Below are 26814 nucleotides of genomic sequence, written 5' to 3'. Positions count from 1 at the left end.
GTCCTCAATTTTCCCATGGTTGGAAGAGCAGGGGCATAACTACAGAGAAAGCAGACCCTGAGGCTGCAGGGGGGCCCAAGAGGTATAGGGGCACCATGAGACCCTAATTTATATACAATTTCAAAAAATACAGGTCAACCTCTAGACATTTTTGAGGCCTAAAAAATAATTTGCAGTGGGGCCCAGTAATATCTCGTTACACCACTGTGGAAGATCCTCGGTTTCAGGAAGTGAGAGTGGGTCCAGGAAATGGGCTTTTCTGAGAAAGGGGGGTTTTTGCACTTCCACAGACTTTAGAGAACTTACAGAATGTATTATCCCAGTAGAGCTGGATCGTGTAGTCTGGGCTTTCTCTTCTTACCATTAGGATTCACAATGACAGTTGCTTCCCATTCATCTTCCCTTCTCCCAATATTTCAACCTATTTGGTCTTCAGATTGGGCCCCCATCCATGCCCTAGACTAGAGGAATCAGCCACAGTTTGGAACCTTATGCATTAACCTTGGGGCAAATAGGATAAATGAAGAATAGTTTAACTCTTGCCTCCTTATGGAGACATTCCCAAAAAGAGACCAAACATACATATATCAGTATATACCTCTTGTACCCTAGTAATACACCTCTGTTGCCTATTTCTGATTCTGGTGTTTTTACTCTTATATAGCTCACCTCAGACACTTTTCCTTTCGGATCAGGTGCTTCTAGCAGTATTCGATCACGCCTGCCACGGATCCAAACTTCAATTATAGAAATCCAATATACTGCAGCACACTATAACTTGTGTAAATATAAAGGTGTACTTTATTTGGCTCAAATACGAGCAGACATGTGGCAACGTTTCGGGCCTCGCAGGACTCAAGGAGGGCTTGAGAAAGGGTCCTGCGAGGCCCGAAACGTTGCCACATGTCTGCTCGTATTTGAGCCAAATAAAGTACACCTTTATATTTACACAAGTTATAGTGTGCTGCAGTATATTGGATTTCTATAAAAATTTTACCCGACTCCTATTCTGCATTAGAGGCACATTGGGATCAGGGTGGGCAGAATTACTGACATTAGAGTCCTGCAGCGGGTCGGGTACCCACAAAAACCTGCAGTACCCTGTGGTTTGCGGGTAGAAGTTCCTGGTGCGGGTATAGACGCGAGTCAGCGGTTTTGGGGGTCGTGCCATGGGTCTTCTCCATAGCGATTTTTACAAATTTTTTCTGATCACGCCTACTTCCGATGATGTCACTTCCAGTTTACAATGACAGCAGTTCCTGTTTTACTCCTTTTTTTCTAATCACGCCTTCTTCCAATGATGTCACTTCCGGTTTACAATGACAGCACTTCTTGACGGTCAGTGGATCGTGGGTCCTGGTTGCAGATAAGGTACTTGTGGGTTGGGTAGTGTAGCGGATCCAAGCAGGTAAGAATCCGGGTTGCGGGTCTGGGTAGCGGATTGCAAATTGCGGGTACGGGTTGGGCACAGGTTCCAAAAAATGGACCCGCGCAGGACTCTAACTGACGTCATCTCCCCTAGTTAAATCCCTTCCTACTTACCCATTCACCTGAGATGCAGGTAGAAGGGGAAGGAGCTCATTCTTTTGCTAGAATATATGGAGACAAAGAGTAGAAGAAAAAGCTATCTCTTTCCTTTGTTTAAGAATGGGCACCATAGGCAGCAGTGTATAGCCAACCTGTTGTTTGACGACCGTGGGGAAGAGAGCAACCTCGAAGCAGAAAATACAGAATTAAGCATAATAACCATAATCAGAAGTCAGTAAGTGGGTAAGAAGTGAAGGCTGCATTAATTCCAATATCCTTTACACATTACTTCACCAAGCTTAGTTAGGCCCTTAGGACAGGAGTAGTATCGAATGGTGCAGTGATTGTAGTAAAGGCACCACAATTCTATAATTTCTCCAGTCAGCAGCCACATGTTCCTCTGGGCATGACTCAGTTGGTAAGTCTTTACAATTATTGCATGTTCCATTATAATTGCTGCACTTTAATTACCTTGCTACACACCCGAGTCAGACTCCTATTACTCACTGCCTTTTAGTTTGGTTCCTTTATGTTACTGGAGAGCAGCAGGCTGATGCTTGTAATGCTACTGAGTGGCCCCTGACTAAATACTCCAGGCTCTAGGACTGTCAGGGTTCCATTTAGTATCTATTGTTGGCTCTGTGTATATTGGCTACATCTTTAACTTTGCAGCTTTGATTCTCTGTCATTTTTGTCTTCTGGGCTGCTCTCCTGCCCATAGTCAGGAAGGGGAGGGGCTTGGTCCCAAATGGAGCTGCTTGGAGAGACTCCTATGTGTTGCTCTCTATGCAAAGTGTCAAGTGGTGCACATTGTTCTTCTGTCAACATGGAGCTCAGAAGTTATTTCTTCTACACACCGAAACTTGAATTGGGTCCCGTCATTTTAAAAACGGCCCGGTTCCAATGCCATCAGACTTAATTAGTTCCCAGAGCTGTCAGCCTTTCAAGCTAATTTCTAGGGGGATCTACAGTTGTTTTTGCAGCCCAGAAGTGACATCACATGAATGCACTGAACTCTCCTGAAACCAAAGATTCATGTGCACATCAGAAATCGGGGGAATGCATAAGAGTGTATGGACACCGGGGGACAGAGCCCAGAAAGAATCTAGTAACTCAAGGAAAAATAGTTCCTGTTGTCCATCAAAGCACAAATTTATAAAACCATTAACCAACCAGCTGGGTTCAAGACCACGGGAAAGAGAGCAGCATTGAATCAGGAAATACAGAGAATTCTGGCACTAAGATTCTAGTTATATTTAAACTAGAGCCACTTTTAAAGTGGTTCAGATCATATCTGATTCCCTTTGGAAGCAGCAGTCCTGTCCTGCTTTATGGCAGCTGAGATTCTATCTATCTGTTTAACAGAGCATTCTGTCCCAGTGGCTGCACAGATCCTATCTGATCCCCATTGTAAGCAGCAGTCCTGTCCTGCTTTATGGCAGCTGAGATTCTAGCTATCTGTATAACAGAACATTCTGTCCCAGTGGCTGCACAGATCCTATCTGATCCCCATTGTAAGCAGCAGTCCTGTCCTGCTTTATGGCAGCTGAGATTCTAGCTATCTGTATAACAGAACATTCTGTCCCAGTGGCTGCACAGATCCTATCTGATCCCCATTGTAAGCAGCAGTCCTGTCCTGCTTTATGGCAGCTGAGATTCTATCTATCTGTATAACAGAGCATTCTGTCCCAGTGGCTGCACAGATCCTATCCGATCCCCATTGGAATCAGCAGTCCTGCCCTGCTTTAAGGGTAGGGTGGCCACCTCACCCCTTTCATATTGTATACACATTCTGCATGGCTAGTTATCAATTAATCTATGTGCATGCTGCAGACTGAACTGATTTATGTATAGCCATGCAGCATGCATCTAAAACAATTGCCAGCAAAACATGCAAGATGTGGATGTAGCAGTATTAAATGGTTGAAGCAGCAAACCTATTTACGGCTGACAGAATGGACTGGCACAGTGGGCACACATCCTATCTGTAACAGTACTAAATCAATATTTTTTTAGTTCTGTGGGAGAGGGAATGAAAACTACAGAATAACACGGAATTCCATAGACAAGTTGCAGCATGAGAAAGGTTTGGGAACCAAGGGAGGAGTCCTATGCATATATAAAAAAGCTCAGTACAGGGAGTAGGGAGTATTTTGCAATTAGATTGTCTGAAATCAAAGGGGAAGTTAAATCATCATGGTAATGTAATAAAATGTGCAATTTGTCCCAGTTTAGTAACCCATAACAACTAATATAAATATGCTGAAGCACACAACATTGCAGTAAACTATAACAACCAATCAGCAGTGAGCTAGCCATACATGCTGGAGACCCGTCAATGATAAGTGCTAATGGGTTGCTCTGGGCTAATCTATTGGTGCAGATGTCATTATATTCTGACATTTCCCTTGGGGTACAAAAGTTCTTAAGACAGAAAAGAACTAGAGTTGTGAGAGGAAAGTTTAGACAGGTGGCCAAACAATAAAGATGGGGAATGAGGAGGATAGAGTCTGAATAATGAGAATAAAAGCAGAGGGCGGGGACAGGAGTGAATGGAAAGAATGGAAGCAGGGGAGGGAGAAGAGAGAATTCACTGAGGTTGCATGCATTAGACTGAGTGATATAGGCCAGTATCAGCCTGGGAATCACTGCCGCATAAGGCTCAATATCAGTGCAACACCCAATTGTACAGGACAAAGTTCATGAGACCTTCAGGCACTCACTGAAAGTCAGAGAGCAGCAGGAAAGCCCTGTTAAGGTGATATGACAGAGGAACAAGTGTGTAACACACACAGGAAGCGCACGCTCACACTCTAAATACTACACATGCCAGACACAAGAAGAAGAAGCGTTGATACCAAGTGTGTCGCACAGACACAAACTGCAGTGATTGAGACTGGGAGAGGGGAGAAACACACACCTCTAGTCACGCACAGAGGGAGAGGCGCACAACAAGTTACAGCACAACGGACTGTGATCTCAAATAAAACAATGACAACAAGCAACGAGTCGCAGGTAAGAACTACCAAATTGACTATTACTTATATTCTCTCCCTGCATTCTATTCTGCCATGTGTATTGCTCTACTCTTTGGTGTTTCCATATCATTTTCCTGCCCTGTCTCTCTGTAACCCATTTCTGCCTTTCAGGCTGGGGTAACAGTCACCCTCCTATAATTCCAGGGGTACCCAAGGCAGCAAATAAGAACTCACCCCAAATCTCTCCCTAACTGACCTTCAGGCTAGGCCCCCTTAGCTCATAACAAGGTTACAGATATATAGAAACATTGGGTTGTCACCCTGCTATAGTTCCAGGGGTACCCAGGGTACAAATAAGAACTCACCCCAAATCTCTCCCTAACTGATCTTCAGACTGGGCCCCCTTAGCTCATAACAAGGTTACAGATATATAGAAACATTGGGTTGTCACCCTGCTATAGTTCCAGGGTTACCCAGGGTACAAATAAGAACTCACCCCAAATCTCTCCCTAACTGATCTTCAGACTGGGCCCCCTTAGCTCATAACAAGGTTACAGATATATAGAAACATTGGGGTAACAGTTACCCTGCTATAGTTCCAGGGGTACCCAGGGTACAAATAAGCACTCACCCCAAATCTCCCCCTAACTGACCTTCAGACTGGGCCCCCTTAGCTCATAACAAGGTTACAGATATATAGAAACATTGGGGTGTCACCCTGCTATAGTTCCAGGGGTACCCAGGGTACAAATAAGCACTCACCCCAAATCTCCCCCTAACTGACCTTCAGACTGGGCCCCCTTAGCTCATAACAAGGTTACAGATATATAGAAACATTGGGGTAACAGTCACCCTGCTATAGTTCCAGGGATACCCAGCCTGATTTTACTGCACCCCCTTCTTTGTGCCTCCTTAGTGGGACCAGCCCCACAGTTTAGAACCCTGTGATGTATAGGGAAGCTAATACTGGAACACAGTAAAAAAAACTGGCTTTGTTAGATATCCACAACACCCTGCCAGTGCATACAGCATCCTACCCACAGGCACATAGACACATGTAGGGCCCTGTAAAATGCAGCTTTGCTCTGAACCTCATATTCTGTATTTTATTTTTAGGATTCCACATGTTCCCCAAATGCACCTGATCTGGAGAACTGTTATAATCACTCCTCTCCATCATCGCTTACACTGCTCCTGGTGGGATACAGCCTACTGATGCCAGTTGGGGTGCTACTGAATGGCGTCTCCCTGTATGTATTCATTCGGTTTATGAGACCGCTGAGTGTGGTGGGCATCTTTCTGTGCAACCTGGCACTCAGCGACTTGCTTTTCTCACTTTCCCTGCCACTGAGGATTTACTACTATGCCAATCACCACTGGCCATTTGGATCTTTTCTCTGTAGTCTTGCTGGCTCCATTTTCCACATCAACATGTACGGCAGCTGCCTGTTCCTGCTCTGCATTAACGTGGACCGATACTTGGCCATTGTGCATCCCCTGCGATTTCGCCATCTGCGTCGGCGCAAGGTTGCCCGATTAACTTGTGTGGCCGTTTGGCTAATGATAATAGGTGGGTCGGTCCCTGCGGCCGTTGTACACACTTCTTCTGATTGCTTACTGGATGGGTTACAGGTGTCCCGTTGTTTTGAGGCTTTTAACATGTGGGACAAAGCAGTTTTGCCTCTACTAGTGGTGGCTGAGGTTCTTGGATTCTTGTTGCCACTAACAGCCGTGCTGTATTGTTCATGCCATGTATTTGTGGAGTTATGTCGGGCCCAGGAGATAGGCCAGGGAAGACATGGCAAAACTATTAAACTTCTGTGCCTCAACCTTGCCATCTTCCTCTTCTGCTTTGTCCCGTATAACACAACACTTGTGGGCTATGGACTTCTAAGGGCCAAACTTGTGGAAGATACATGGAATATAAAACCAACCTTGAAGAAAATTATTTCGGTGACTGTGCTTTTTGCCAGCACTAACTGTGCCCTGGACCCCTTGATTTATTACTTTAGCACTGAGGGCTTCCGAAGGACTCTGAGCAGGATGAGTGGCCAAAAGAAGCCGAAACCCATCGCCAGTCAAGAGACTAAATGGACTTCCAGCAATGACTCTTCTATAAAGCCAAGTCCCAGAACTATCTCAAGGGCCACAGAAGACTCTAAGCTAAAAACAAATGAGACCAATGCTAAAGTGGGAAAAAAACTGATCGAGGAATCCGAGATCTGAGTATGTTGAGGGCAGAACTGTGGAAGCACAACCTCCAAGGAATGTTATTTGGTGCTCTTCTTACACTGGTCGTGGCCTGGCAGAACGTTTTATTATAGAAAGAAGCCACAGGCCCAGCAGGGCATCTACTGCCATTGCCCAAATCATTGGATGACCCTTAATATGAATGGTTGTCAGGTCAGTTTGTATTTGGGACTGCAGTAGCTGGTGCTTGGAGATGCCTACAGCTCCACTGATTATAATAATGATACTGCATTTCAATAACCATGTCATGTTAGTAGGTACCTCGCAAACTGCCAGAGATATGAGGGCTCTTAGAGTGGCAATAACTTGCTGTCCATGACTGTTTAGTTTGTTTAGTTCAGCATCTCCGTTTTAATGGTTAAAATGTTACTACTTTCTACTAAATATCAAGTTTTTACTGGATAAATCCACTTGCACTTAAATAAGCCCACTGGCTCCACCCGAGTAAATACATCCAATCTACATATTCTATACTGGTACAGAGCTCTGGTTCTTTGTACATCCTGCTCCTGGGCTGCTCTCTTAGTCCCAAACATCATAAATCTTTGGGCACCAGAGGGCTCATTACACATCTTCCCCCAAAAAGCCCAATTATCACTTTCAGTTCTGTTCAAGCCCCACAAAGTCCTGTTGCGGAAAAGAGCAACCCAGGAAGGACAATCAGAACCTTGAACCTGAAAGTGTATTTGACAGGTGACCAGAGACTCTCATTTGGAGATCATTCCAATAGATCCACACGTCATCCCATATGTACATCTTTTTAGTTGTTTATATAATAAACATATACCCATAGATATCTCTAGGACTTTAGAAGGACAACAATAGATAGCAATGGCCTATATTCCCTACAGAGATGACAACCCAAGTGTCCGCTCCATTAATAGATAATAAATGCATATATGCAGAGATGCACCTTGCTGGGCACACACTAAACCATGGGTACATACCATACTATTTATTAAAGATAATTAGATGATTCAACAAACCCACTTTTGATTTCTATGAGGGCACAGAGGTGTGTGGGAGCAGGTTACAAGCAGTTTGTGGTAGCAGAGGCCCAGTATCACTTTAATACTGACATTACTCATGATACTGACGGTAAATACTCATTACACTTTCCTATCCAATGATAACTTATAGCAAATGATAATATTGGTTTGGCAATGTCCCTTAATTAATGATACCTCCTAATTAATGATCCTGTTCGCCATTTATTATAATCTGTCCATGTATGTTGGGCCTTCTTTATATTTTTATATTTGGGATTATAACATTTCTAACCTTGTGCCAAGGTCTTTTAATCTAGATTTGGTAACAATGAGATCAAATAGGGACCTGGAAACTTAGGATCTTTGGGGTTGTAATTATATACTATACACACATAGAAAGGCCTCATATAGCCGGGAAATTGATTAATCATTAATTAAGGAATTGTGCAAGGAGATTTGCAAGGAGATGAGCAAATATCAATTGTGTCCCTCTGTTTCTTAAAAAGGGTCCAAGGCAGTGTTCCTGCTGTAGTTACATCTCTAATGATATTCAGGCTGGCACCTAGGATAATAGGGGGACACCTCCTTAGTATGGGAACCTCTGCCTTAATGGGATACTGCACATGGGTGGGTTTAAAGGAGAAGGAAAGTCATATCCCACTTGGGGGGGTGCCAAATGTCAGGCACTACTGATGTGCGGGTCGGGATTTCCTCCGACCCGCAAATGCCCTCCACCCAAGCTCTCTCCACCCACGCCTGCCCGAGCTTGACCTCCGGGGTGAGCAGATGCATCGGCTATAAAAAAAAGAACCTGGAAGTCGGAAGCCAATATTTGAAGGTGGCTGGCGGGGAGAGCAGGAGAAGAGCGAGGTCGGCCCAAACCCATGGGTCCCATGTGTATCAGGCTGGCCTGCAAATCCCTATTAGGCACCCCCAAATGATTATATTTACTTACCTGAAACCTGGGGCCGGTGCTCCATCAGCAGAAAACTGGTCTGGGGGTTCTTCCAGCGAGCACCACGGATCGATCTTCCTCCGCCTCTTTCTTAAAATTTCCCCAGGGCAGACGCATGCACAGTAGAATGAAATAGACAAAGTTTTAGTAAAATTTTGGCATTTTGCTCGACTGCGCATTCGCAGCCGCGAGAAGAAAGAAGAAGAAGGAAGATGATTGCACCCCCAAGTGGAATATCATACATCCCAACATTTTGGGAATAAAAAGAGGGACAAAAAAGTTGTGCGTGGTGCCGGGATTTTTTTTGGCCAGGCCCACTAATTACCATGTTCATTTTACAAAATTTGGCAGGTTATGAACGTTTGAACATATTTCTGTGTTATTACAGTTTTGCTAATGAAGGTGAATTGCCCTTTAAGCTGTGAGTCTAACTTCTCCCAAGGGACCTGTTATCATATATTGTTACAATTACTTATTTCCTTATCTTGATATTGTTACAAAAGTATCTTATAAGCAGCTGTGGCTGTTCTGGTCTCTCTGCTAAAAGCCAATTAAGTTAGAAACATTGTTTCTTTTTTCTGGCTGTTCAGTACAGAGAAAAACTGGACTTTCCAGTACAAATGAAGGACTGCAGGTTGAGCTGTCAATAAAGGGACTGTCCCTCTAAAAACGGGACAGTTGTGAGGTATGGGGTATGACTTTCCTTTTCCTTTAAAGGGGTTGTTCACCTTTGAGTTAACATTTAGTATGATGTAGAGAGTGATATTCTGAGATAATTTGCAATTGGTTTTCATGTTTTTTATTATTTGTTATTTTTGACTTATTTAGCTTTTTTATTCAGCAGCTCTCCAGTTTGCAAACTCAGCAATCTGGTTGCTAGGGTTCCAAATTCCCCTAGCAACCATACATTGATTTGAACAAGAGACTGGAATATGAATAAGAGAGGCCTGAATAGAAAGATGAGTAATAAAAAGTGGCAATAACAATAAAGTTTGTAGTCTTACAGAGCATTTGTTTTTAGATGGGGGTCAGTGACCCCCATTTGAAAGCTGGGAAGAGTCAGAAGAAAAAGGCAAACGATTAAAAAAACTATAAAAATAAAATAATGAAGACCAATTAAAAAGTTGCTAATAATTAGCCCTACTATAACATACTAAAAGTTAACGTGAAGGTGAACCACCCCATTAAGGTTTTTTGTTCACTCTGTATTATGTTACCCTGAATTACTTCTGTTTGGTCCCACCTCCCCCTCAGCGTTACAGTCTGTTTGAATGAGAGGGGGGTTCACCATACTGGGGAATTTCACTGGGAGGGAAACTCTGACTAAATACCTTCTCCTCCTCCCACACTTGATTTGAAGAAATGAAACTCTGCCTCAGACAACTGCACTTATCTGTTTTGTAAACCAATAATAAATACAATGGTCTTTTTTTAGGAACAGGAATGGGATTTCCTAATTTCGAGGCGCTCCGAACCCAGACCCATAACGTCATGTGAATTTAAAGTACAAATTATCAATAGCTCATGTTTAAAGGAGAAGTAAAGATATATATACAGGTCATGGAACTCCAAGATTCTTCTAATATCCTCATATTGTCCAACAAGGGGTACTTTATTTATTAAGTCATGTGACAAAAATGACATCACTACTCACCGTTTATAACTGATGACATCACTATTCATTGTTTATATATATATATATCAACAAGCTGCTGTGTAGCTGTGGGGGCAACCATTCAAAGCTGAAAAGGGAGAAAAGGCACAGGTTACACAGCAGATAAAAGATATGTTCTGTAGTATACAATGGGATTCTACAGAGCTTATCTGGTATCTACTATTTGTCTTGTGCTTGAATGGCTAACCCCATGACTACACAGTAGCTTGTTTATATATAACTATAATAATCTTTCTGAAGCAAACACACCGGTTTTACCAGTGCAGGGCAACACTACATTATTTATTCATTACTTACAAACATTTCATTTTTTGACGTTACTTTTCCTTTAAAGAGATGATTCACCTTGAAGGTAACTTTTCATATGTTATATGGCTAATTCTAAGCAACTTTTCAATCGGTCTTCATTGTTTATTTTTTTTTTTATAGTTTTTTTAATTAATTGCTCTCACAATTACAAATGCCTTGTAAGGCTACAAATGTATAGTAATTGCTGCTTTTTATTACTCATCTTTCTATTCAGGCCTATTCCAGTGTCTTATTCAAATCATTTGGACCCTAGCAAACCAGATTGCTGAAATGGCAAACTGGAGAGCTGCTGAATAAAAAGCTAAATAACTCAAAAACCACAAATAATAAAAAATGAAAACCAATTGCAAATTGTCTCAGAATATCACTCTCTACATCATACTAACAGTTAATTTAAAGGTGAACAACCCCTTTAAGTTGTACAGGAGCAGGTTTTTTTTTATGTCCCAACCACAATGACAGAAGAGTGGGATTATGGATCCAAAATGTGCTGAAATCCTTTTAACTGCCACCAGCACCAGGACTGGTTTGTGTGTGTTAGTTTGGGATAATTGCCAGTCAGAGCAGGGGATCTGAAACCTGTGGCTTTCCAGGACCACTTCCTGGACCAACAAGCACTAAAGGAAGTGACCCGCTGTGCTGCATTTCTCAACAGACAGGAGGAAGCCATTTTGTTCTACAGTACTCTCCATCAGCCCATCATAAATCTGTATAATGAGGCACAGCAGGAAGAGCAGGGTGAAGATTCCCCTCAGCCTGCCCCGCACGCACATTGTTTATGGTAGAGACTCCTAGCCACTATAACTGACATGTATGTATAGGCAGCAGGGCAGCCATCAGGGGGGGACAGGGGGGAGAGTTGTAGGGGGCCCGAGGGTAAGGGGGGCCCAGCCACGCCACACTTACTTGATTAGCCGGCCCCCCATCTTTCTGAGAGCTGCTGACTTCGCAAAGGCATGGACGTTTAAGGGGCCCTGGCCACCAACATGGTGGGGGGGGGGGCCTGGCCACCAATTTTTTTTTCTCATGTGGGGTCCTAGCCACCAATATTTTTTAATGGGGGGGCCCAGGACACAAACGTTTTTTTATGGGGGGCCCTGACCACCAATATCTTTTTATTTTTTATTAACATGTGGGAACCCTAGTCACCAATATTTTTTTTGTTTTTTTACTGTGTGGTGGGGGGCAGACCTGTGGGGTGGGGAGGGCGGACCTGTAGGTAGGGCTTGCGGTGGGCACAGCCCAGGGGGCCCAGGAAATTTTGTCATATGGGGCCCTGTGATTTCTGATGGCGGTCCTGATAGGCAGAATAAGATATATAGCACTTCCTTAAATATCTGTGCATTTAATAACTGCTGCTGTCGCCATGTGATATGTATTGTTTATATCCAAACCTCTATCAAGGGTGCCGTTGCTTTTGACACTTTAATTCCACTAATGTATTATAAATGTATTTTTCTGTATTTTATGTTATTGCATCGCTTTGTTCCCAAGTTCCTGGTATTATGAACAGTTCATTGCCTGTTAGCAGAGGGATATATATATACATAATGTAAAATGTATAATGAAGCAATAGAATTCTTAATGAATCAGATAAAATTGAGCATAGGACTGGCCAGATATGGGTTGACGTAGTTGGCCAGCTTAAATATATTGCAATATATGGACAAACAATCCCTGTTTTGTTTAAAGGGTAAGGCATTTTTTAGTAGCAGTATGCACAAAATGTCGCTGTCTTAAATATATTGATAATGGGTTGAGTGCAGAGGACTCTTGTATTTGACTATATATATATATATATATATATATATATATATATATATATATATATATATATATATATATATATATATATATAAACTGTCAGGAGCACAAGGTCCTACTAATTGGCCTGAGTTGAGTGATGGCAGAGTGAATGCAGTGTGTGCCCAACCTTAACACATGTTTTAACTCATATAAGTACAATCATGATCCTCTACTGTATTCCTTTACTCATTGTTGCCATCAGAAGTCACGGGGCCCTGTACAACAAAATTTTCTGGTCCCCAGCCCGGCCCCAGATCCCACCCCACAGTTAAAAGGCCACACATTCATTAGAGTTAAAAGTTAATTTAAAGGAGAAGGAAACCAAGACAGTTTATTGCTGATAGATTAGCCACAATAGTGCTAGCTAGAACACAATTTTTATTCTTTAGAAAGCTTTTCAATACCTGAGTAAACAGCTGTAGACAATGTCTGTTTGTTTAGGATAGCAGCTGCCATATTAGCTTGGTGTGACATCACTTCCTGCCTGAGTCTCTCCCTGCTCACTCACAGCTCTGGGCTCAGATTACAGCAGAGAGAGGAGCAAACTGAGCATGCTCAAGCCCTAGCCCTGGAGCGTTATACTGAAAACAGGAAGTCTGATACAGAAGCCCAATAGAAGGAAAGAAATGCTGTGTTTTGTTTGACAGAGGACTCAGAGCAGCATTACTTTGAGGGTTTACCGGTGTATTTATATAGACCTTTCTGATAAAGCTTATTTCCTTCTCCTTTAAAGGTGAACAGTTAGATGTATGGAAGTTAACAGTAAGGAAGGGGAAACCAGTAGAAAAAAAAGCTACAAAGTAGGTGGGACAGATGTATGATTTAGGACCTACAGGGTCAGATTGGAGCTTTAGGGGCCCATCGGGGCTGTAAAACAAGGGCCCACCTTGCAGTCCATGAGGGCTACCTCTCAACTTTAATACTCACGGCGCATGCGATGCGCATGCACAAAAGACGCACTGCACTCACCCATGTCCTTATGGGGCAGCCGGGGGCGCAGGCCTGGACTTGCAGGGGCCCAAGAGGGCCGGAGCCCATCGGGTTTTTTTCCCGGTGTCCTGCCAGCCCAGTCTGACCCTGGGGATCTATAAGTGCTAAAAGTGTTGTAAAGCAATCAAGAAGGAAAAAAAATTAAAAAAAAAGAAATTGACTGCTTCACTTGCAAAGACTAATTTAAAAGCATATCAGTAGTAAAAGCATGTGGGTTCCGTAAAGGGCAAGGAAAGGTAAAATTATTGGGGGGGTATCAAGTTGTTGAGCACCCACCCAGTAATTTTGGTTGGTTACTTCACAAAGAAAGGTACAATCCAAAAGGAGGGGCGATGAGGGAGCACAGAGATTCAAAACTGACAGCGCTAAGGTGGTTGGCTAATGGCCAAAAAAAGAAAAAAAGTAAAAAAAAATAAAGATACAATTTTTTTTTCTCTTAAGTGCGCCCCCCAATGATTGCGCCCCCGCCTACCCCTAGTTCCGGCCCTGCTTCAGACCCAGGCCTGTCTAACTTTTATTCTCGCAGTCATACCACTATACTTTTGTTGTGCCCCAGCATTTTCTGCACTTGTTCATGCACAATACACAAGTCAAAGTATTTCTGTATCACACGCGAGCTTGTCCGTGGCAATGCAGAGGATGCTGGGACACCAGAAGAAAAGTGGCACAGGCTAGTTCATGTTTTTGAAGAAGATCAGTGGCAGCCAGAGGTCTGAAGCAGTCTCTATGGGATATTGCACGAAAATGTTTGTAACACAGGGAAGAAATATGGCAATAAGCATCAGATACTGTCTGTATAAATCTATAGACACTGCTCATGGACACACACTGATCAGTAGTTGGAGCTGAGAAGACTAGGATAGTAAGAACAGTAGGGCAAGATGGCGGCAGCATTAACATTTAATTGTAGGGTTCAAAATCCCCCCCCCCTAGGGGATGGAATGGGTAGTGCAGGAGAGTTTATCCTTGGGATAATATGTTGTTCTGTGTTTTCAATCGATATTCTGTAGCATTCCATGGAAAAAAACTAGAGAGCTCTTAGCATTTACAGGGAATGATTTGGTCAAAATCATCCCTGTGTTTAATGGTGTCTCACAGATTTGGTTCAACTTTAATAAAGTTTTTCAATGCAGTCGTGTATCGGAGTGCACATTTTTGCCTCATTGCGCATGAAAGCATTGTGGTCTCTTTTGTCATTTTCATGCAAAGCAGAGAGATTCCTGGGAAGGAAACAGTTTTGGAATAACCTATAGGCTAAAGCTCACCTACTGGGTTGTAAGGCACAGCCTGGGCAACTGACTTTCCCTGTTATTTAGGTCCATGTGGCTTAACTCAGATTTATCAAAGCTAATACTAAGGAAGAGGAAAGTGGCTCAGTAAGATGGTTTATCTCCCTAAATTTTTATACCACCTACACAATGCGCCAACCCATATCCCTACGTCTACATTTAAAAAAATCAACCGTCTTATTCTCCCCTTTATATGGAACCGTAAAGTGCAGAGAATTGCCTGAGAGAAGATGACGGCGGGCTGACAAAGAGAATGGAGGACTAGTCTTACTCAACTTTCAACTTTTTTACCTGGCCGCCCAAATATACTACCTACACTGGTGGTACCACCCTGATGAGGCCACAGAGACCATGTATAATAGCATGATACCACTGAGAGATGATGTTAACTGTCCACAGTGTAGAACCCCAGAGGCCAACTTTATACACATGATCTGGGCCTGCCCAGTTAATAAGCACCTTTTGGTCCCAGGTAATGGCTTCCTTGGCAACTACCCTTAACATTCCACTGGCGCTTTCCCCTAAAATGTGTCTATTGGGGGTAGTCGAACACTTATGGGCAGATTTATCAAGGGTCGAAATGAAAGTTCGAATTTCGAAATCAAATTTTTTAATGGTCAAAACTGTCAAATTCGACTAGGGATTTATTACAATTTGATTCGAGTATTTTTAAAAATTCAAATTCGATTTTCTAGATTTATCATACACTGGTCCTTTAAGAACTCATATTCGACTATTTGCCACCTAAAAGCTGCCAAATTGCTGTATAAGTCAATGGGAGACGTCCAGGGATCATTTTGGTAAAGTTTGCAGCCTTCCTGACATTCAAGTTTTTTTTCGGGTCGATCCTATTCACCGAAGTTTTGTAAATTAGATTTTTTAAATAAATTTTGATTGGTTGAATTAGGGGCAGATTTATTAAGGGTCGAGTGAAAATTCGAATTAGAATTTTAAAAAAATGTTTTTGGTCCAAACTCTCAAATTAGAATTGTGAATTATCCAAACTCAATTCGAGTTTTAATTCGAATTTCGAGATTTACCATGCTCTAATTCGACTATTCTCCACCTTAAACCTGCCGAATTGCTGTATAAGTCAATGGGATCATTATGGTGATGTAAGGCACAGCCTGGGCAACTGACTTTCCCTGCTATTTAGGTCTATGTGGCTTAACTCAGATTTATCAAAGCTAATACTAAGGAAGAGGAAAGTTGCTCAGTAAGATGGTTTATCTCCCTAAATTTTTATACCACCTACACAATGCGCCAACCCATATCCCTACGTCTACATTTAAAAAAATCAACCGTCTTATTCTCCCCTTTATATGGAACAGTAAAGTGCAGAGAATTAAGGGTCGAGTGAAAATTCGAATTAGAATTTTAAAAAAATGTTTTTGGTCCAAACTCTCAAATTAGAATTGTGAATTATCCAAACTCAATTCGAGTTTTAATTCGAATTTCAAGATTTACCATGCTCTAATTCGACTATTCTCCACCTTAAACCTGCCGAATTGATGTATAAGTCAATGGGATCATCATGGTGATGTTTGCAGCTTTCCAGACAATTGATTTTAATTCGATTCGAGATTTTCTAATTCGAATCGAATTCGATTAGAGTTTTTCGAATTCAAATCAAATTCGATTTGAGTTTTCGGGTCAATACAATTCGTCCGAGCTGAGAAAATTCAATTGGTCGAATTTCGAGTTTATGGGAGTTTTAAAAAGACTGACATGAATTAGAAATTCGACCCTTGATAAATGTGCCTCCTGCCCACACAAGGCTGAGGTTCCGTGCCCTATTGTTCTATGCCAAAAAAGGTATAATTATAAGGGCCCACCTGGGCCCACCCCTCCCACAAAAGACTCCTGGATTAACCTAGTAAACTCCATAATACTTATGATTAAGCTCACATATGAAGCTAGAGGCACCGCCCAAAAATCTGATAAGGTATGGAGTCCCTGGTGGGAATCAGGACCCAGCACATAACCAAGGAATGACATGGCTAATGAATAATGTATTTCTTCTGCATTCAAAATGCTCCTTACGGAGTTGTCAACCTGTGAATATTGTGACAAGTTTCTGAAATGAGCTCAGTCAAAACCAGTGACACACGTTTTGATTTGATTTAAGTTGTTTATTGTCTTGTTAATGTTTATTGTTCACGAAAACAAAATAAAGCATTACCTTTAAAAAAAATAAGTATATCAGATGCAGTAAACAGATGCAGTTTAAGGTGGGGCTCCGTTAGAAACTACTTAAATTTAGAAATTTAGAATTTTCTGCTGTACAGTATTTACAATAGAGACAACAGATGTAAAGGACTCATTCTGTAGAAGTAGAGAAGGCTAAGCTTAAACAATCACATGACACAGGATATAGCGTTCAAATGATAATCTTAATGTTGCCTTTCAACTGGTAATTATTATCAGGGCCGCTATTAGGGGGGCACAGAGGCTAGTGTTGTACCATGCCAGAGCCTAAACGGGGGCCAGGCTGTGCTGCGCTTTTCAAAATAGCTGGGCCCCCCATCCAGGGGTGGAACTACTGGAGGAGCAGGGGGTGCGAGCGGGCCAGGGCCCGCACCCCCTCAGGGCCCCCGGCAGTCCGCCCGCCGCATGTTCCCCGGCCAGTTCCGGGTGTACGGAGGGGGGCAGGGGGCCCGGCTGAGCGTCCTGCGCCAGGGCCCGCCCCCCTCTAGTTCCGTTTTTGCCCCCATCACAGCGCCAAAGCTGAGCCAAACCCACCGAAGAGTCAAAGTCTCGAAGAGCCGAAGTCCTGAAGTCACAAAAGAAGCCAAATTTGAAGTCCCAAAACTGTGAAAAGACCCAAAGCCACAAAAGGAGCAGAAGTTGAAGTCCCAAAGCCGTGAAAAGACCCAAAGCCACTAAAGGAGCCAAAGTTGAAGTCCCAAAGCCGTGAAAAGACCCAAAGCCACAAAAGGAGCAGAAGTTGAAGTCCCAAAGCCGTGAAAAGACCCAAAGCCACTAAAGGAGACGAAGTTGAAGTCCCAAAGCCGTGAAAAGACCCAAAGCCACTAAAGGAGCCAGAGTTGAAGTCCCAAAGCCGTGAAAAGACCCAAAGCCACAAAAGGAGCCGAAGTTGAAGTCCCAAAGCCGTGAAAAGACCAGAAGCCACGAAAGGAGCCGAAGCTGAAGTCCCAAAGCCATGAAAAGACCCAAAGCCACTAAAGGAGCCAAAGTTGAAGTCCCAAAGCCGTGAAAAGACCCAAAGCCACAAAAGGAGCCAAAGTTGAAGTCCCGAAGCTGCGAATAGACCCAAAGCCACAAAAGGAGCCGAAGTTGAAGTCCTGAAGCTGTGAATACACCCAAAGCCACGAAAGGAGCCAAAGTTGAAGTCCCAAAGCCATAAAAAGACCCAAAGCCACAAAAGGAACCGAAGTTGAAGTCCTGAAGCCACAAGTTCAGTTCTACTGAACACCAATGTGTTTTTATTTTATTTTATTAAACCCCTAGCCACCAATGTATTATTTTAAAACTCTATAGGCTCCTGTCACCAATGTTTTTTTAAAAAAAAAATATTCTCTGGGGCCCCAATGTTTCTTTTTAACTTGTACGGGGGGGTGGGGGTGATTTCTAATGGTGCCCCTGATTGTTTGTACACAAACAATTGTGGACTGAGAGGAAACAAATGATACACAGTGATCTGGCAACCTGGGACACACTGTAAATTAATGTTTTCAATTGGTGCTGTTGTAGTTCAGATAGTAAGCACCAGATGGCACTCGGGTATTATAAATACAATAGAAAGTAGGCTGAAGTTTCTGCATTCAATAGACAGTTTTAAAATCTCATATTGCACCATCAGCCTAACATTGTATTATACTTATATAAAAGGGACGATAATGGTACGCATACAATCACATATGAAATCCATGTTGTGAGTGGCTCTACATGCTGTAGAACACATTGACTTCTGTCAGTGTCGTAACTATCGGTGGAGCAGGGGGTGCAACTGGGCCAGGGCCCGCACCCCCGCAGGGCCCCCCCGGCAGGTCACGCGCGCTGCAGTCGGCTGGAGTTGGCTGCAGCCGCAAAGTAAATTCACATGGACGAGGGGGGGGGGCGGCTGCACGGCCCACACCAGGGTCTGCCCCCACCTAGTTCTGTTACTGACTTCTGTGCTCTATGCATCTAACTGGATTGATCATTATCCCTGTTGAGTTCACAGGTACCCAGTCTTAAAGAGGTGGTTCACCTTTAAGCTACCTTTTAGTATGTTATAGAATAGCTAAGCAACTTTTCAATTGGTCTTCTTTATTTATTTTTTATAGTTTTTGAATTATTTGCATTCATCTTTGCATCCAGTCTCTAACTCAAATCAATGCATGGTTGCTATGGGAATTTGGACCCTAGCGACCACATTGCTGAGACTGCAAACTGGAGATCTGCTGAATAAAAAGCTAAATACCTCCAAAACCACAGATAATAAAAAATGAAAACCAATTGCCAATACTAAAAGTTAACTTAAAGGTGGCAACCCCGGAGTCCCTACAGTCTAGCTGGTTTCACCTTGAGAACTACCCTTGTACAGGAGCTACCTGCCGTTAACTAAAAGCCCTTCCCCATCCTCTAGTCTAGTATGGTGCCCTTCATATTTCATGGTCCCAGCTCCTCCGTTAACTGATACCTCCTGCCTCCAGATCTCCAGCAGCATCTACCCTTTCCCTACAGTGATGTCCAATAATGAAGAACTTTTCTACTGCTCCACTTTTATACCAAGTATTACCCATAATAATCCTAGGACAATATAAACACATTTCTCCAACACAGAATAGTTTACACTTTACCCAAAAAGGAAAACTTACTCTTTCCTGTCCCCTACACTTATCTGGCATTTAATCGCTTTTTAGATCCAGAAAGCCTCCCTGCACCTTCATTATTCTCTAACTAACTATGCCTACACTACTAGCGGTGATAATAGCACAGCAGTACCAATAGTAACAGTACAATTACATTACTAGCACTACTATTTTTGCTATCCCACAGCCACACTCCCTTCCCAGAGACTATTATCCACTGTTACTATAGGCACCATCTCTCCCTACTATACCTGCTATCCCACAATCACAGTCCCTTCCCAGAGACTATTATACCACTGTTACTATAGACACCATCTCTCCCTACTATACCTGCTATCCCACAGTCACACTCCCTTCCCAGAGACTATTATCCACTGTTACTATAGGCACCATCTCTCCCTACTATACCTGCTATCCCACAGTCACACTCCCTTCCCAGAGACTATTATCCCCACTGTTACTATAGGCACCATCTCTCCCTACTATACCTGCTATCCCACAGTCACGCTCCCTTCCCAGAGACTATTACCCACTGTACTATAGACACCATCTCTCCCTACTATACCTGCTATCCCACAGTCACACTCCCTTCCCAGAGACTATTATCCACTGTTACTATAGGCACCATCTCTCCCTACTATACCTGCTATCCCACAGTCACACTCCCTTCCCAGAGACTATTATCCACTGTAACTATAGGCACCATCTCTCCCTACTATATCTGCTATCCCACAGTCACACTCCCTTCCCAGAGACTATTATCCCCACTGTTACTATAGACACCATCTCTCCCTACTATACCTGCTATCCCACAGCCACACTCCCTTCCCAGAGACTATTATCCCCACTGTTACTATAGACACCATCTCTCCCTACTATACCTGCTATCCAGGCCCGGACTGACAATCTGTGGATTCTGGCAAATGTCAGAGGGTCTGCTGTAAGATGCCATATATACTCACTATTAAGTGGGCTAGTGGGGGGCTGTTTGGGCCTCTGTGTACTTTAAATGCCAGGACCTATTTTGACTCCCAGTCCAGACCTGCTGCTATCCCACAATCACAGTCCCTTCCCGGAGACTATTATCCCACTGTTACTATAGACACCATCTCTCCCTACTATACCTGCTATCCCACAGTCACACTCCCTTCCCAGAGACTATTATCCACTGTTACTATAGGCACCATCTCTTCCTACTATACCTGCTATCCTACAGTCACACTCCCTTCCCAGAGACTATTATCCACTGTTACTATAGGCACCATCTCTCCCTACTATACCTGCTATCTCACAATCACAGTCCCTTACCGGAGACTATTATCCCACTGTTACTATAGGCACCATCTCTCCCTACTATACCTGCTATCCAGGCCCGGACTGACAATCTGTCCGATCGGGCAAATGCCCGAAAGGCCGCTCTCTTTACTGCTGAAATGGGCTGCTTCTGTTTTGTGCAGCTAAACTGTAGTCAAACTCGCTTGGGCCTGCCGGAGCTGCGAGAGACTACAGCACGCACCGTCACACGGATACACATACTGAGCGCAGGGAAATGGACGCATCTCCCTGTGAAGTTTACAGATGGTTAGTGCCTGCCAGTGTCTAGCAAGTGGTTGAGCTGGCACGCTGCGATTGGCCAGGAACCAGCATGAATTGAATCTTTTTCTCCTGCTGAAATAATGGCCTCAACTTTCGATGGTGACGCAACAACATTGACTCCGCCCAGCTCATGACGGTGCTTGTCAGAGCGCTAGGTTTAGACGGGCTAATTTCTAGACTGCACGGGAGGAGATGGCGCCTGGGTATGTTTTGGGGGCCGCTGCGGAGCTGGCTGACCAGGTAATAAGCTGAACCTGTCGCCACGTCACAATAACATCCTGAGGTTACGTTCTCCATTTTATGTACTAAATCAATATAGTGTATATGCCCCCCTTTCAATGAACTGGTGGTGTTTTCTATACTCTCATATGACTAAAGATTGGGAGAAACCATTCATAGAGAATGGGGGGAGCAACGTCGCAAGGGAGAGGGTAACTTTGTGTCATTAAGAAGGGATAAGTGGGGTCGTGCGTATAAAATGCAAATAAGCTAATTTTGAGTTCATTACTCTCACGCACCTATCTTTCATATGCTCCAGTGTGCTCAGCATCAGCCCTGCGAAATCCCATTAAAGAAACACTGTCTTCAATATCTAACTTCATAGCTTTATAATTATGCACAGGGCTCAGCCAATGAAAATGGACTTCGGAGTATCCCTTTAGTTTTCCCCAAGGTTGTAAATCATTTAGATAAGGACCTCACTGGGGTAGTCATTAAAGGCACACCATTTGTTACTGGTCTAGTAACCCATAGCAACCAATCTGCAGGCAGCAATTACTTGGCAGCTGTTTGACAGCATCTGATTGGTTGCTACCGGGAAAAAAGTGATATACTCCTCTGAGCGTTTTTTTCAATTTACATAAAGTGTTTTTTTTCAGACTAGGGTAGTCTGGGCCCACTGGGCCTGCACCATCGGCCACATTGTGTGTGTGTTTTCACCTGCTGATGTAATTATGAGATAATTATGATAAGTAATAAGCGCAGATGCTATGCTGTGCAGCTGTCCAGCTCTTCTGCTAAAATACCCACAATTCTCTGTCAGCCCAAGCAAAACTATAGGACACTCTTTGTCATCTCATTTCAGGAAGGTAGTCTGTTAGCTCATAAGCACACACAAACATCACTGGTGTCGCTTTATTTGGCCTAGAGGTTGTTTATATTAAACCAGATATCCTACCTACACTTATTGACAATAAAAAAATTTTTATCTAAGTTTATTGACATTTTTTCATGGATTTGCTCTCAAAACCCATTCAATGCATACTTCTGAGATTCCTATTGCACCTGCCATACAACAATACAGTTATGAGGACCTGTTATCCAGAATGTTCAGAGTGGGGTTTTCCAGATAACAGATCTTTCCGTAATTTGGATCTTCATACATTAAGTCTACTAGAAAATCATGTAAATATAATAAATATAATAAATAAACCCAATAGGCTGGTTTTGCTTCCAACAAGGATTAATTATATTTTAGTTGGGATCAAGTACAAGCGACTGTTTTATTATTACAGAGAAAGGAAATCATTTTTGCTCACTACTCAGTGTGGCTGAGTACAAGAGCATTGTGTGTTTACATGTGGGCTGCTTTGATTTTTTTTGCCCGGGCTGCTTTTTACTCCCAGTCCGGCTCTGCTGCTATCCCACAATCACAGTCCCTTCCCGGAGACTATTATCCCACTGTTACTATAGACACCATCTCTCCCTACTATACCTGCTATCCCACAGTCACACTCCCTTCCCAGAGACTATTATCCACTCTTACTATAGGCACCATCTCTCCCTACTATACCTGCTATCCCACAGTCACACTCCCTTCCCAGAGACTGTTATGCATACTATGTTACAGGGGCCACTGGTAGATCTAACGCTTATAATACATGAGTGATACTCGGAGTTGTTCCCTGTATAGCTCAACCTGCAGCCTTGTGCCTTTAAATGGTCTGTGACTTCTAATATCCTTATAATTTACAGTAGGGGGTACATTATCCCTTATCATATATGAGTGATACTCGGAGTTCCCTGTATAACTGAGCCTGCAGCCTTGTGCCTTAATATGGTCACAGAACAACCCCTCAGTGACTTCTAATATCCTTATTATTTACAGTAGGGAGTAAATTATCCCCTATAATACATGAGTGATACTCAGAGTTCCCTGTATAACTCAGCCTGCAGCCTTGTGCCTTTATATGGTCACAGAACAACCCCTCAGTGACTTCTAATATCCTTATTATTTGCAGTAGGGAGTAAATTATCCCCTATAATACATGAGTGATACTCAGAGTTCCCTGTATAACTCAGCCTGCAGCCTTGTGCCTTTATATGGTCACAGAACAACCCCTCAGTGACTTCTAATATCCTTATTATTTGCAGTAGGGAGTAAATTATCCCCTATAATACATGAGTGATACTCAGAGTTCCCTGTATAACTCAGCCTGCAGCCTTGTGCCTTTATATGGTCACAGAACAACCCCTCAGTGACTTCTAATATCCTTATCATTTACAGTAGGGGGTACATTATCCCTTATAATACATGAGTGATACTCAGAGTTCCCTGTATAACTCAGCCTGCAGCCTTGTGCCTTTATATGGTCACAGAACAACCCCTCAGTGACTTCTAATATCCTTATCATTTACAGTAAGGGATACATTATCCCTTATAATACATGAGTGATACTCAGAGTTCCCTGTATAACTGAGCCTGCTGGTGGAACTGAATCAGAAGAGGAACATAACATTATCTGGTGGTGGAGCTGCATTTAGTGCCCCCTATCCCATCTGCTTCTGTAGCTAAACAGGGAATCATCCCATAGGCTGAATGTTATAGTTATACCAATGGATACACTGCCATTGATCCAGCAATGAAGATACAGGTATTCTATTGGGAGTGGAGTGAGCAGGTGTGTAGCCACTAAGACCAGGAGGCACCGAGTTACAGTATAAGATATACCTGACGCTGTTGGGCATCTCCATTAAATATTATGGGATCTTTTTATGTTTTTATTTCCTATTATGTGTATAGGACTGAAACATTCCCAAAGCTCTTTACAAAGATTATACATCATTCACATTAGCCCCTGCCCCAGAGGAGCTTACATTCTAAGGCCCCCACCACATTCCCACACCAGGGTCAATATAGTCAGAAGCCAATGAACCTGCCTGTAAAGGGAATGAGGCCCGTGTAGGGCCGAGATGAGTATAGGCAGGGCCAACCCTTCCCCCTTAGAAGTGCTCCCAGGTCTGGCTGCTCTGCCCCCCCCCCCAGCCATAGCAATGGGACAAAAGGTAGGCTACCTAGTGGCAGGGAAAAAAGGGGGCGGGGCGGAAGAAAACTAAGGGGGGAAGGTTTTCAGGTGAATGGGTACTTAAAGAGGCAGCAAGCCAGGGTAAGGCATATTTACTTTTCTTTCCCACCCTCCCTCCCTCCCTAGGTGGAGAAGGATCCATAAGAAAGTGCTCCAGGGTTCTTGCAACCAATTGCCTTGAAGGGGTCAGGAAGGAAATTTTCTCTCGCGGTGCTAATTAGGGTTGCCACCTGGCCAGTATTTTACCTGGCTGGTAAAAATTATGCTTGATGCCAATGTTATTAATAGGAAAAAAACAGCAGGAATATAGGAAGGCAGGTATTTTTTTCCAGAAAAGGTGGCAACCCTAGTGCTAATTGGCTTCAGGCACCAGAGTTTTTGCCCTCATGATCTGTGTTGGTCAACAATACTACCCTGATACAGCTGCGGCTCCAAATCTTTGGTCAATGGTGCATCAGTGCGGCTCCAGGAGCAAAAAAGACGGTTTCCAGTGCAGGCCTACCCTTGTGGAGTCACTAGTGTGTATCAGACTTGTCTGAGTCATTCGAGAGGCTGGGTTAGAGCCATCAATGCACATGATTGGGAGCAGGGGGATGGGCTACAGGCCGTCACGGAGTGAGCTTTGCCTAATGATCCCTGCTCTCTGGTTTGTTACTGTAGGGGAGCATGGCCTAGTTTGATGGTAGGAGCCGCAGCTGGGGGTCAGGGTGTACCTAGTCCTTTACCAAAAATTGTTAAATAAAGAATGTGACCTCCACAGATTTTGCCGCCATACAAGTCTCTGTGTATTTATTGGGTGTTCGGAGAACACAACCTAAGGGGGGATCCTTTGCCTATGTTTTTGGAGTATGGGAGGAACCAGAGTACCCAGAGAAAGCCACACAGACACGGGGAGAACATACTCACTCCTTGCAGATAGTGCCTTGAACACAGGACCCCAGCACTGCAAGGCAGAAGTGCTAGCCACTGCTTTATGGCACATATATAAGGGAGTATGGCAACCATGATTGTGTTTAATCAGGCCAAGGAATTACCATGATACATTGCCTGTCTCTGGCAGAAACAATATGCATCATGGAATTTAATTCTGAAGCAACTGGCACATTTATAAAGTATTTTAGTAGCTCAGTTAGTAGCTAGTTCAAGCTAGAACATTGAGATGTATCCCTAAAGTTGTCTGTCTCTGGCCTCATGGTGATCCTGTCATAAAATTATGCCATTGTGATATGGGAACCAACCAGCCACCACCCCCACCCAGTGCAGGATTCTGTTATAAAGTTACTGACTCTATTTATGAGGTGCATTAGTAGCCAAGTTAGAGTGAAGGTGAGAGATACTGAGATTTAGACCAAAAATGTCTGCTTCCGGCCTCACAGGATCCTGTTATAAAGTTCCTGACTCTATTTATGAGGTAATTTAGTACCCAAGTTGGAGTGAAGGTAAGCCTAGGAATACTAAAATGTATACCTAGTACCGTAGTACCAAGATGTCTGCCTATAGCCTCTCAGGATCCTGTCATAAAGTTACTGACTCTATTTATGAGGTACTTTAGTAGCCAGTAGCCACGTTAGAGTGAAGGTGAGGGATATTGAGATTTATACCAAAATGTCTGCTTATGGCCTCACAGGATCCTGTTATAAAGTTACCGGAATATATATATATATATATATATATATAGTAGTACCTTAGTAGGCAAGTGAGAAGTTACTTATGCTTAGGGATACTGAGAAGTATCTGTAGTAGTACCAAGGAGTATAAAGTATAAAAGGAACAGATGGAGATAGAACTGTCTGCCACCGATGACAGGATATTATTTAGGGGCAATGTCACTATTACTATACTGTCCTATTTATATATAAAGCATGTGGGGCTCCAGATATTCCAGGGCCCAGGCAGGTAGTTAGTCAGGTACATCAGTACTTCACTGAGAGTGAGAGCAGCTGTTTATTGGACCAGGAACCCTGAATTTAGGAGCACCTGACAATGTGGAGGGGAACTCTGACAGGAAGCTTTGATTATGGGATGCCAAGGGCAGTGTTACTTTCTCTGGGATGCCAGGGGACTATTATGTGGTGTCAGTCTGTCTCTTGTCTCTATGGTATGTCAGCAGGACGTATTATGGGATGTCAGGCACCCTCAGGTTATTATGGGATGGCAGAAGTTGGTTATTATGGGATGTCAGGCTTCCTGGGTGTTATTATGGGATGCCGGGAGGTATTATGGGATGTCAATCTCACTCATGTTATTATGGGATGCCAGATGGAGTATTATGGGATGGCAGGCTCTCTCGTGTTATTATGGGATGTCGGGGGCCGCCCATCTCCCAGG

At 43.3% G+C, this 26814-nt stretch overlaps 1 protein-coding gene across 1 annotated transcript; it reads left to right on the top strand.

Annotated features, from left to right (window-relative positions):
- Nucleotides 1-3529: 3529 nt before the first annotated feature.
- Nucleotides 3530-8954, top strand: lpar5.L (lysophosphatidic acid receptor 5 L homeolog). The gene is made up of 2 exons (XM_018225060.2): nucleotides 3530-4542; nucleotides 5622-8954. The coding sequence occupies exons 1-2, from the start codon at nucleotides 4354-4356 to the stop codon at nucleotides 6729-6731; spliced, it is 1299 nt and encodes a 432-aa protein (XP_018080549.1). The 5' UTR covers nucleotides 3530-4353; the 3' UTR covers nucleotides 6732-8954.
- Nucleotides 8955-26814: the final 17860 nt, after the last annotated feature.

Source organism: Xenopus laevis, chromosome 7L, assembly GCF_017654675.1.
Source record: "Xenopus laevis strain J_2021 chromosome 7L, Xenopus_laevis_v10.1, whole genome shotgun sequence".
In the NCBI taxonomy this organism is placed as follows: Eukaryota; Metazoa; Chordata; class Amphibia; order Anura; family Pipidae; genus Xenopus; species Xenopus laevis.
The sequence above is the reverse complement of the archived record's forward strand: the minus strand, read 5'-3'. Positions and strand labels throughout refer to the sequence as shown.